The sequence below is a fragment of the Notolepis coatsorum genome, assembly GCF_963971535.1.
Source record: "Notolepis coatsorum genome assembly, chromosome: 8".
NCBI classification, from domain to species: Eukaryota; Metazoa; Chordata; class Actinopteri; order Aulopiformes; family Paralepididae; genus Notolepis; species Notolepis coatsorum.
The window spans coordinates 87142875-87156542 of NC_140172.1; the positions used below are offsets into that span (position 1 = coordinate 87142875).

Sequence of the window (13668 nt, forward strand, 5' to 3'; positions counted from 1 at the left end):
TATATTACGTTTGAAAAGGTCTAACAGATTTATATAGATTTATTATATATTAAGTTAGAAAAGGTCTAACAGATCTATTCTATATTATGTTTGAAAAGGTCCAACAACATATTTATATATATATATATATATATATATATATATATATATATATATATATATATATATATATATATATTGGTGCATGTGGTTTACTGGGATATAGGTACATTTTCTGATCTAAATACATCTAATTTGAATAAAACAGCTTAAACAAAAATTCTATGAGCCCACAAAGTCAGTCAGTAATTAAGTGTTAACAAACCATCTCCACAAAGTATCACTTGATGACATCACAAATCCAGTCTTGATGCTCTGGTTTCCAACTCACTGAAGTATCACTGATCATTAGAACAACACAGTGTAGATTCTGTCTCAGGGTGGAGTTCACTGACCTGCAGCAAGGTGGCCACGCCCTCCAGAGCTTTCTGATTGGCTTCTCCATCATCGACATGACGGACTAACAGAAGACCAAGCCCGTCCCAGAAGTCTGCCAGCAGCGCATGGAAGACACTCTCGCTGTCGCTGTCGCTGTCGCCGTCGCCACCCCCGCCATGCAGCCCCGCCCTCTTCTCCCAGGAAACAAGCATCTCGGTGGTCAGTAGGAACAAAGGACCGTTCTGGACGAGGGCGTCTCCCAGAGACATGTCCAGCAACACCAAGAGCTGCAGAGAGAGCAACAATCTGTCTTAAAGAGGAACGACACACATGGTCGTGTTGCGGCCCCCTAGTGGCTGATGTTTTCACCATGCTGCACACTCTGTCCCACCCAAATCTTGCAAGCAGGAAACAGAAATGTGAGTACACAAAACTTTTACTTCAGTGTGTTACTCTATTTCATTGTCACTCAAATGTGATTTTTCTTAACACTTTGAGTGCCAGCCACGAGAAATATCGTTAGTTCATGCCATGCGTTGAGTGCCAACAACGAGAAATCTCGTTATTTTTTTTATTAGCGATTTCCATAAATTTTTCATCAATCTAGCCTCACGTTACCACTGGGACTCTCTCTGAGCTCGAACAGGGAAAATACCGCCCCCTATCGTCTCCCGGATGGTAATGCACCCTTTGGATTGGACTGAATGAAAACGCATTGGGGAAAACAAAATCCGGAATCCACATTTTACTTGTCAGGCATGTAACCCGAGCCGATTGCAGTCATCCCGACCCTCAGAACAGCGTGGAATATGTGTTTCAAGCACCCAGCGTTGGATCAATAAACGCGATCGATATTTGGAATGGCGATCAGGAATTGGAATAATCTTTTTGGACATCTGATCTGAGGTAAGGAATCTATTTGACCAGTCTTGGGATAATCAGAGCTTTTTTCACAGATATATCAACGTGTCCCATATGTGTGTATGTGTGTGTGTGTGCTGATCAGGAAATAAGATAATCGATTTTTCAGCCCGCTTCTCTAGCGTGCATAAGTACACATATACTATCGATAATCTAGCGTTTATTTGAAAACGATTCATAAATAGGCAGAAAAATTACAGTTTTTTGTGTATTCCAGTAAAGGGCAATTCCTGCAGAATCACCTTTTTTCTGAAAATTTCCCAAAACTAACGTTTTTCAAAATGGTATAAAACGGATAAAAAAAACTATCCGTTTCGACAATGTTGACTGCAAGCAAGTCATTGATAAGCGACGGGCGTATTAGACACATAGCCATAATTTAATATATAGTTTATGGCGGCTGGGTGGCGCAGCGGACATTGCACTCGTCACCAACGCAAGAGACACCGGGTTCGAATCCGGCTGTCGGTGTTGCCTCCGGCTTGGGCCGGCCGTCATACTAACTCAATTGGCGTCAAAAGTTAGCGGGTGGGAAGTCGAAGGGTGGTAGTCTGGTCGTTGTGAACAGCGACTCCTACAGGTCGGTTGGGGCGCCTGCACAGCAAAGTCAGGAGAATGGCGGGGGCAGTGTGAGCCTCCTACACGTTACTCCTCGCCAAATGAGAGTCCGCGCTGGCAGGTGAAAAGATGTGGCAGGCTGCCTCCACATGTATCGGAGGGGACATGTGATGCAAGGCTTCCATCCTCCCTACAACCGGCCAGTGGGGGGCATATGCGAGCAACGATCAGGACAGGGGAGGGAGAATTGGCACGAGAGGTAAATTGGGATGGGGAGAAAAATCACAGAAAAAAGGAGGAGAAAAAGTAGATACAAAAAAAATATATATATATATAGTTTATGCGTTCGCAAATGTGCTTGCCCTCTCATTGAATAGAGCGTTGGCAATCAAGGGCTAAATCGTGCGCCCCCTGCTGGCACTCAAAAGTGTTAATTGTGTAAGAAACTTCAGAATGTTACATTTCAAAAGAGACCAGACTCATGCATGTGCTATAAGTCACAAATTACTTTGGGTATGCAATCGTCAAAAGAAAAAAAGAAAACAGCCCCATTTTTGACAGATGCTTAAGTGGTTAACACTAAATAAATCCAGTATGTTAACTTGCAACTGTACCAACCACCGCACCGCTGTTCCGCCCTGTTTGAAAGCGTCAGGATCAGTGTGTGCCTGGTCTCACATGCTGTTTGAAAGTGTTAGGATAAGTGTCTGGTCTGCTGTTTGAAAGCATCAGGATCAGTGTGTGTCTGGTCTCACCTGCTGTTTGAAAGAGTTAGGATCAGTGTCTGGTCTGCTGTTTGAAAGCGTCAGGATCAGTGTGTGTCTGGTCTCACCTGCTGTTTGAAAGAGTTAGGATCACTGTGTGTCTGGTCTCACCTGCTGTGAGAGCAGCATGATCCGGACCTTCCTCTGCTCATCTTCCGCTCCTGCGTTGTGCAGGACGGTGAACCTCAGGCACTCGATCACAGCGGTCACTACAGCAACGTTTTCTGAAGGACTGACCGCCGTGCGCTCGCTGGACAACCTGAAAACAGATCACAGTGGTCACTACAGTGACGCTTTCTGAAGGACTGACTGCCGCGTGCTCGCTGGACAACCTGAAAACAGTCAGTAAGTCAGTAGGGGTGGGACGATACATCGCATTCTCCCTTTCTGTGTGTGTGTGTGTGTCAGGGCCCGTGAGCGGATCGGCGCGGGCGAGAAATCCGCTCTTCGCTCTAGACGGCTTGTTCCGCTCCGCTAATCGCTCATGTTGACCCCGCCCCCAAGTCGCTCTCCGCTCGCTCACCTTGAATCGAGCGCTCCCCGGTCCCCACTCCACATCGCTCGGCAGATTTTTTTTTTTTTTGGAGCATGATGTAAATTTGCTTGATTTGACCAATCTACAACAGTCTACACCCCCTGGGCCCCCTAACAATTGTTTGTATTGAGCCGTATTGTAATTGTACCCATTCTGCAATGTTAAATAACGTTGTTTATAGCTCTACTAAGCGATGATAGCTAGCCTAGCCACAATGCTATGGTCGCTGCCATTAACACTTTCAGCGCCACGCCTGGTTTTCCGTTTTACCGCTTGAATGCCACCATCGGCGCCAATGTTAACGTTAATATCGCCTAATCTATGTTTTAAATTATGGCTATGTGTCTAATCTGCCCATCGCATTATCAAAGACTATTTTCCAGTCAGTGCTGTGAAGGCAGATAGTTTTTTTATCGCGTCGTTGCCGTTTCAGAGCAGTTAGAAAAGCCCCCGTTTTGATATAAAAAACAGCTCATTCTGGAGCATTCTATGAAAATCGTCTTTTAGTGGAATATTCCACAACGTTGATATTCGTTGGCCTTTTTATGAATCGTTTTCAAATAAACGCTAGATGATCAATATTATACGTGCACGCACGCACATTATGGCCGCGCACTGATAATCGCTCCGTTGATTTGCTCACGGACTTTTACAGTGAAACCGAAAGAAGACATTTCACAAAACAGCTTATAACTTCATCAAACTTACTCTGATTATCCTACCACTGATAACATAGAGTCCTTACCTGACATCAGATGGTATCCAACTGGTATATTCCAATTCCTGATCACCATTCAAAAAAATCGATACGTGTATGGATCCAACGCGATACAGTAGAACTCCATGATCCGCGGGGATCTGAGGCTCCAGAATGAACTCTAGTAACCCCGGCTGGATCAGTGAACTGGAAAATGTGGAGTACCGGATTTTTTTCCCCATATATTTTCATTGAGTCCATTCCAAAATCACTTATGTCATCTGGGAGACGACAGGGGGCGCTTTTTTCCACAGTGATCGTCGGCGCCCCTCGGCTATACTCGGGTAGGCTCGGGTGATGCAATAATTTTTCAGATCGCAAAAAAAAAATTAAAATCCGAGAAATCTCGTGAGTGGCTAGCAACCACCTATAAAAAAAACACGAGAAATCTCGTGAGTGGCACTGAAAGAGTTAACGTTAGCATGTAAGCTAACGACAACAACAATGGCGTCATATACTTTTTCTAACAGGATGTGAGTGACGGTTCACCCTTCTCATTGGTTGAAAATGGCCTTCATGTTTGTACATCGCCATCTGTTGCTTTGGCATTGTACTACATGTATAACATCAGTGTTAAACCACTGTGAGCGGCCCGGAGTGGATTGGAGCGGAGGAGAAATCTCGCTCCGGACATCGCGCCGACCCATTTTAAAACCCACTCCGTCGCTCACGTCAAAACCGCCCGCTCCGCTCTTTTGCTTTTTTTTTTTATTCAACAAACATGACCATGTTCACGTCTTAAACTCATACTGAGGCCTTCGTTTTGGTTTTAAATTGCATATCACCATTAATTTATTTATTGTCACACAGAGCAGAAGAATTTTGCCAAAACAAACCAATAGTATCAAGCTGCAGAACGGCAGACCAGCCACACTCTCAGACCCAAATTTTATTTATTTATTTTTTATTTTTTTTAAATCCCAATTTCTCACATTACATTCACCCTGAATGTTGACGTTATCCAGGTGAAAAGTTAACTTCATTCAAGCGAGGCATTGCAATCCTTGACATAAATCATTTGATGTATAATTAAATCAAAGGAAATGCGTTTGGGTCTGAGAGTGTGGCTGGTCTGCCGTTCTGCAGCTATTGGTTTGTTTTGGCAAAATTCTTCTGCTCTGTGTGACAATATATAAATTAATGATGATATGCAATTTAAAAACAAAACTAAGGCCTCAGTATGAGTTTAAGACGTGAACATGTTCATGTTTGTTGAATTAAAAAAAAAAGGATAAAAAAAAAATAATAATAATTTGATTGGATCGGGAAAGATCGGTATCGGTAGATACTCAAAATCACATGATCGGGATCGGATCGGGAGCAAAAAAACGTAATCGGGACATCCCTAGTTTTGGTGATTTCTAGTAATTTCAGAGAAAGACGCGATAATAGCCCTTTAGTGGAATACACAAAACACGTTGTAATTTTTCGTCTGATTATCGAATCTTCCTGAAATCAACGCTAGATCATCATTATTGTCCTTCCTCGTGCATACATGAAATGGCCCTCGTAGTGCAGCGTAGTGCAGTTAAGAGGTTAAACACAAAAGTGTTTTTATCACAAGACATAATAATAATATTAATAATAATAATAATAATAATAATAATAATAATAATAATAATAATAATAATAATAATAATAATAATAATAATAATAATAATAATAATAATAATAATAATAATAATAATCGTTATTTGTATAGCACCTTTCATACAACAATTGCAGCCCAGTGCTTCACTGCAGTAAAACATTTACATAACAATATACCTAATTTTCATACTACTACTAATACTCATGTACAGTACAATAATCACAGTGTGGATGTAATGAGTCTAAGTGGCAGAATGTGGTAACCTCTAGCGGCTCGGGTGTGCATATTTTTTAATACAATATATATATATATATCGAATTAAAGCCCTATTTGTTGCCTGTCGATTGCCGTTTCAGGCGACACTCAAGTTACATGCCGATATGTGAGGCGTGCGCCTCACATAGTCTTTAGCAGACTTTAAATTGTTTCAAATGCCACTCCCGACGCTCTAGCTCCGTCAATCATTTGGCGATCTCGAAAATTATTGGACAGGGTAACCAATGAGTGTGGCTTTCCAAGGATACCCCACGTGGGGATGCGCAAATCAGGGATCTAGGTGAAAAGTCACAAGCAAAAACAGGAAGTAAAAAATGTGCCGAATGCATTGGAGTCTATGAGAAAATGGAAGCCTGCAGACCTTTTTTTTTCTCCATGAAATTTGGAGATGTACTACACAAGACTTCAGGCTATGGACCCAGTGTGTTTTTTCAGCCATAATTTTTTTTTGGGAAATATACTTTTGGATATTGCAACTACTACAGAAAAACGTGAGTAACAAAGTTCAGACCTATGTTACTCTATTTCATTAGCACTAAAAGTGATTTTCTTTATTGTATCAGACACTTCAAAATGTTATCTTTCAAAAGAGACCAGGCTCATGCATGTGCTATAAGTATAAAGTATAGTATTTTGGTTTGCAAAAAGTATGCAGTCCTCAAGTTCAAGTAAAAAAAAAATCCACTTTTGGGGGCGCCTGTTAAGAGGTTAAAAGGCTATGGTGAAGAGATATGCGACATAATAAGTATGTCAGCATTTTTCTTACCCCTGTATGAGTGATGTGAAGAAGGCGGTGTAGAACTCCAGTGCCGGCTCTGTGACTTCCTGGGGCAACTTGCTGAGGAGGGGCATCATGTTGGGGTGCAGCGCAGTAGCCATGCCCCTCCCCCCCTCCCTCAGAACGATCCACAGTTTGGGTAAAAAGCCCTTCTTTGCATTAACATGTGACCAACAGTCCTGGAATTACAACAGACAGACAGAAGAGCTGATTATGACTATATTATGATTGACAAAAATCACCTTTCCAATAATCAAATCAATACCATATGTGACTCATCACCATCTAACCCGCCTTGTTAACACATTGGGTGCTGTTCACGTAGAACTACGTTTCTGTCGCCCGACGGTTGAGTGCCGGAAACGTAGAACAACGTTTTTCTCACAGTATTTCTTTTAATCGCTATTGCCATTCATAATTCAGCGGGGCACCTTGTGCATACTGTTCTGAATGTGTCTGAGCTGGCAGACGATCTTATACCGCCCTCTAACGCCTTCGGCCGTTATTGCAGTTTCTTTTCTCTACCGAGCTGCGGCGTGGGGGCGGGTCCTAAACACTCCGGCAAAACACGCGCTTGTAGGGATGGCTTGGACAACTGACCCCGCCCGCCCGTTCATGTGCAATGCCCAATAACGTCAGAGACGGGATCGCTGTGGATAACTGGAATGGCGATCAGATAATTGGATTATCTTTTTTGCATTACATCAGAGACCAGGTAAGGACTCTATATATAAAATCTTGCGTTGATCTGATATTTTTTCTACCACGATTGAAGCTATCTGTGTTTTATGTGTGTGGCTTTTTACCGTTGGGTGCAGGAGGGGAGGGCCGCGCTCCAGGGCACATTTCATGTATGCACGAGGAAGGATAATAATGATAATCTAACGTGTTTATTGAATTTCACAAAAACACAGTTTTCGCGTCAGAAGCACCCAAAATATATTCATATTCTAAACGGTATAAACGGAAATGTACGGATGAAAAAATTATCAGTTTTTTGCACGTTGACTGGAAGCAACTCACTGACAATCGACAGCGTTATTAGACCCATAGCTATAATATAAAATATAGGTTTAGCTCTACAAACAAGGTGCGCATTTACATGGGGTTAATGGGCGGCAAGGCCAGATGCACTTCCCGGAAGGGGCATGGCACTCAATGTGTTAAGGAGCCCGCGATCTCTAAGAAATAGGTTGAAATTTAGATATTGTACATTTTGAGTGCTTTGAAATATTCTCCATCCGTCTCTTTATTTACAAAACGTATACTATTTTTTTTTGTAAACTTGTAAATATATTCATTATTGTTAGATAGTCCGGCTGTATTTCTTCCCACGCTGTGTGAAAAAAACTACAGTTTTGTCAAAGGGGAGTGGCTAAGTACTTTCGGTCTCAAGTTTCGATGACGGAGACGGGCTGAAATGACAGCTGGCACCAAATCCATTCCGAACAAGAGACAACGGACATGGACCCAGTACTTTGTTGGCGGTGTGAAAATATGCCAAGAAACATTCAATATATTTGGAACAGTTTGTGTTAAATTGTATCTGAATTAAATCTCTGCACAGGTACATCAACACACATGGACAGGTAAACAGCAGCAGCACTGTATTTTAATGCCATTATTATGTCACACTTAACATACTGTCTGACTAGCTGGACACAAGCCTCCTGTACAACATTACGATCTGTACAGGTAGTTTACCATCAGGCTGTGAAAGTTCTGGACAGGAAAACAAACAGCCACCACCATTGTTATAGCATAGCAAACCAGAACCTACTGAGCTGGGACAATCTTGTCAAATTCAAAGATGCCTGCCTTACCTATAAAATCCTACATGGCTTGGCTCCTCCCCCCCTCTGTACTTTCATAAAACAGAAAGCATCTGCTGATAGATATACCAGGTCTGTAGTCAGAGGGGACTGTGTAGTCCCAAACAGGAGGTCTGCTTTTAGTCAGACAGCCTTTTCCGTGAGAGCAGCCCACACCTGGAACAGTCTGCCAACACGGCTCAGGGAGTATCAAAGTTACATCTCATTTAAAACTAACTTAAAATCATGGTTGAAAGATGGTCAAGTGTGCGACCATTTTAACTGAGGGATTGTATTTTAATGTATTTATTTGTATGTATTTTAGTGTATTGTAACCTATACTGATTCCTACTGTGTTTTAATTATTGTACTCGGGGAGTCGAGATCGGAGTCTCTTGGATTGGTGACGAGCGCAATCTCCGCTACGCCATCCAGCCGCCAATATATTTTTTTATTAAAGTTTGCTTTAATCACAGTAACGTTGGCGAGCTAGCAAAATTATATATCGGTTTTCATATAAATAAATCTTCACTAAGACTTTAAAACGGTGGTGCGGCACGGTCTACGGAGACGCAGAAAAAACCTACCAAATCCATTCAGAGACTGACTAGCGTCGCGCATAACAAGTCTCAGTCTCTCGCTCTCTCTCCTTCAGGTAACGTTACACTATAAAAATTAACGTTAGGTTATGACTATAACCAAGTTCTGTTAGTATAGTGACGCTCGGCGTCACTCTCTGCACTGTCCTCGCACACGTGCGCGCGCACTGAATAAAGACCACAATGTACCTTTAATCCCAATATTTGTCTGACCACACCCCTATCAGCTTACCCATATAAGCAGGGGTGGGGCCACCCACTCGCCTCCTTCCCAAGCTTTCACCACAAGGCGAGATCAAGGGCTGCAGCGGCGTCGGACGCCGAGCGTCACTATACTAACAGAACTTGGTTATAGTCATAACCTAACGTTCTGTATCGTATAGCTCTCGCTCGGCGTCACTCTCTGCACAAGGGAGGCCGAGCGAGAGCCATCGGCCGACAAATACACCCCGCTGAAAGCCCCCCACAACCATCAGAACAGGGAGGGCCGAGCCCCCCCGACCCACCCTAATGGAGGGCACCCCCCCTATTGGGGGCTTCACGGGAGGGCGACAGACGCGACCGTGCAAAGAGGCACTCAAGCAACTCAAGGGTGAGCAGACCGTGACTTGACCCCACGACTACACACACGCACAACCCGCATGCCACCCGGGAACGGAGGGAACAACCTCGTTACTGCCCCCAGAATCACGGGGTCAAGGGCAAACCCAACCCTGTGGCAAGGCCGTAGCAGCGGAGCGCGAAGGAAGACCCAGACCCACCAAAGGGACTGGACCCCATGGAACGGGGGCCTGGAGAAGTCCATGATGCCAGCTTCAAGACCCCACCAGGTGGGCACTTGTGACCCCGCCCCCCACATCGCCAGCGTATTCGGACAAAGGCCCCTCAGCCGAGCGGGCCCTGTCCCCCCAATAGTACACCGCCTGGCACACTGACCCTGCAGAACAGGCAGTCAGCATGGCCGTAAGCACACAAAAAAGGTTAACCAACGGAAGCAGGCAGCGCACTGGGGAAAAACCAGGCAACAGGCTGTTAACCCTAGCCTGGAGACTGCGGACGAGACAGGCACCAGAGGGGACAGCTGAACACAGCTGCACCGGCGGAAGGGGCGTAAGCTGGCGTTGTTGCATGACCAAGCCTCCATTTAAAAAGCCCCCACCCAGAGGGTTGAGGCAGAGAAGGCTGACACGATTGGCAGACGTCATGAACGTGCAGGGGCACCCTCAACCGGTGAACCCGGGAGTTGACACTGCTCCAACACACCAGGGAATCAACCACCTTGGTGTTACCCAATGCGGTGGTTGTTCCTATAACCCCTCAAGAAAAAAACTCCAAAACACACCTGCGGGTATACACCGGCTATACCGCAGTACAAGTGTTTCAGTTTTCAAAAAAGGGTTAACCCAGGCCTACGGGTCGACGAAACATGACTTCGGACCGGGCCCGGCGATACGGGAAGCACAGGGTCACCAGAGGTCAAAGACCACCCCAACAGGCCCCTCTTCGCCATGCGTGAGAGAGGAGCGAAAAAGAATGGAGAACCAGCCCCAAGCACACCGTACTTGGTATTCCCAGGCGGTCTCCCAACCAGGGTTCGAAATTAACGGGGGCTCGGGGCAAAATGCCCTTGAAAATGGACAAAATGCCCCCGAATATCAGTTAAGGGGGGCAGAAAATGCCCCCGACAGTTTACTAATTATATATATAAAATTATATATATGATCTACAGTGCGAGCATTTCCCTTGTATTTGGCCCTAATAATATGTGTGTGCGCGCCACCCGGAAAAATCATTTACTCGAGACGAGTGACGATTACAAAACAGCTCCGCTGTTATAATAGTCCCACATTACACAAGGCGCATAAACGTCCAATCACAGTAGCGCCCGAAAACAAAGTCACGGTACCGGCTTAGGCAAGTTATACATTCAGAATCAGACAACGCAAAAAAATCAGCCAGCCATGAAGCCCATTCATTTTTATTTTGAGCAAAAGAGAGACGAGGAGAAAGAGAGGAATCCGGCTGACATGGCTTTTGAAGTGATATTCGCACGTGTTTTTGCGGGTCCAGTCCCCACGGTATGTTGACAGAATTCGCAAAACACCTTATCGACTGAAGCATAAAAGTCATTAGGATACTGCTCTGCTCTGAATTTAGGGCTTAGTGGGGAATTTCTTCCGACGTTAACGTTAACGACGCACCGAAGCAGCTAGACCATTTCTCCGTGTTGTGTGTAACACGCAGCGGTCCCCGCCTCCTCCCTCCTTGCAACAAACGTTCCACCCAAAAACGGAATTTCTATTTCATAATGAATTAAATAATTGTATAAAGAATTTTCAATGTTCTGTCATCTAATAATTTATTCCATTACCTTTCCTATCTGTATCAAAGTCAAAATGTTGGTATCATAACAACACTACAACATACAAAAGCAGCTTGACAACCGATATCCTTTGCGTTTGATTGATTGAAAACTTTATTAACAGATTGCAGAATGGGTACAATACAGTACAGCTCAATACACACAAGTTAAGGGGATGCAGACCAGAGAAAGACTTTCGTCTTGTTTACATCAGGGTCCCCCATTTTCAATTCATAGTGTGCACACGCACAGTATAATAATGCATGAGATAAATAGTTAATAAACTCTGTGTTACTTGAACAATTTTCACTGTGCTCCTAAATTTCTTTGTGTGCCCCTAAATTTTTATTTAGATTTTATTTATTAACATTTTATTTAGGAGCACATGTGCTCCTTGGTAAAAAGGTTAGCGTAGAGCCCTATATATGGAGACATTAACATTACATTATCAAACATAGGGACGAAGACTGTAAAAAAAAGTGTCAACAATGTTTTATAATCCTTATGTTAATTTTCATCATAAAAATTCAGTGCCCCCGAAATACAAAAAAAAGCCCCCGAAAATCAATTAAGGGGGGCAAAAAAAGCCCTTGAAAAAAAAATTTAATTTCTAACCCTGCTCCCAACCAAGTACTAACCAGGACCGCCTGTAACTGTTCCGCAACAGTAAGTGACTTCCGGGGTAGGCCTGATTGGCCCCGACAGGCACGTGACGCGGCAAACTCAGGACGCGCAACGAGGCTGCTGAGAGCTGTCGCGCGGAAATAGGCTGTCTATTGCCATTCTCTAACACAAACTCTAACCTTAACCAGCTCCTTAACAGCGCCTAAACTTAACCGTTCTAACCTTAACCAACTCCGAAACAATGCCTAACCTTAACCTTAACCTTAACCATGCCTAACCTTAACCATAGAAAGAATATTGCCATTCTATAAGACAAACTCTAACCTTAACCAGCTCCTTAACAGCGCCTAAACTTAACCGTTCTAACCTTAACCAACTCCGAAACAATGCCTACCCTTAACCTTAACCTTAACCATGCCTAACCTTAACCGGCGAAAGAATACACGTTAAAAAAAAAATCACGTTAAAAAAAAAGATTTGATGGGATTCGAACTCACCAACAACGGATCGCAGGACCGCTGCTCTGCCAGGTGAGCTGAAGCGCCGAATGAAAGTCATGGCGTATTTGGACGGTTACGTAATTCCGCAAGCTCTGCCGCTCGGCTCCGCGGAGCGTGCCACGCGGCAGAGAAAGTTGCGCGTCACGTGCCTGTCGGGGCCAATCAGGCCTACCCCGGAAGTAACTTACTGTTGCGGATAAGCTATAAGCAACCAGGACCAACCTGTGTAGCGGCCGAGATATGACGAGATCGAGCGTGTACAGGTTGGCATGGCCGTAAGCCATTACGACAGTGCTGAGTAAAAAATTTACCCAACCAGGGTCTCCATAGCGCTTAACCCTGTGACACCCGGACCGACCTGGCATTTTTCCCCCTAAAAAAAGCCCAAGTCCCTCAGGGTACCAGAACAGCAGATCTGCATCCCCGGCGGACAACGGGTTCAACTGATCCGGACCAGCGTGACCAGAACCAGTCCCGTGCCCTAACCACGCCGACATGCCTACTCCAGGAGAAGGGGCAGATATGCGGGTTGATCTTAAACATGAAAAGAAGGCGCCACCCAGACGTTCGGGCGAACCGCGCCCGGTGGCCCACCCCCAGGGCGTGAGACCCCTCTACATATGTTCAGATCCATTCCGTCATCATCCCCCAGATATGAACGAGAATCCGTCGATAACCAAACCAGGTCGTCGGATTTGGTCGTCGGAAGAGGAAAAACCTCCATCCCAGTTGCTTTATAAAAACGCTGTTTTAACCTCAAGCAACCAAGGTGTAACTGAGGGGTACAATTCCCTGACTGTATTGATAAGTATGGTATCATTAAACCACTACCGCTTTATGTACTTTAATTACTGGCCATACAGTACACGATATATGAATATGATGAACACTTCCCACAATGAAATCGGTTCCAGTCAAAGGTATTAATCAAGTATTTAATGGAGCAAAAGGTACATAGGATACTTTACATTATTCTTTGAATGCACTTGTAAGGCAAAGGAGTATGCGTAGGCAAATCAATAACGAATGTCCATTCTCTGGTTACGCAGGAGGTAATTATACAACCTGAATCTTAGGGAATTATATCTATGGTGCACTAGTAATAGCGAGAGATACTGGAAAGGGTTCCCACTGGTTGTAAGCCAGCAAGGGGGTAGAAGATCTGTCGGTAGTAG

General features: G+C 44.3%; 1 protein-coding gene across 1 annotated transcript in view; it reads right to left on the reverse strand.

Annotated features, from left to right (window-relative positions):
- ltn1 (listerin E3 ubiquitin protein ligase 1) overlaps positions 1 to 13668 on the reverse strand; it is a 206501-nt gene that overhangs the window by 158875 nt on the left and 33958 nt on the right. Inside the window, exons 8-10 of the mRNA XM_084320815.1 lie at positions 6586 to 6776; positions 2772 to 2919; positions 435 to 704 (exon numbers count right to left, since the gene is read on the reverse strand). Of these exons, the coding sequence (XP_084176941.1) occupies positions 435 to 704; positions 2772 to 2919; positions 6586 to 6776 (609 nt within the window). The remainder of the gene's footprint in view (positions 1 to 434; positions 705 to 2771; positions 2920 to 6585; positions 6777 to 13668) is intronic.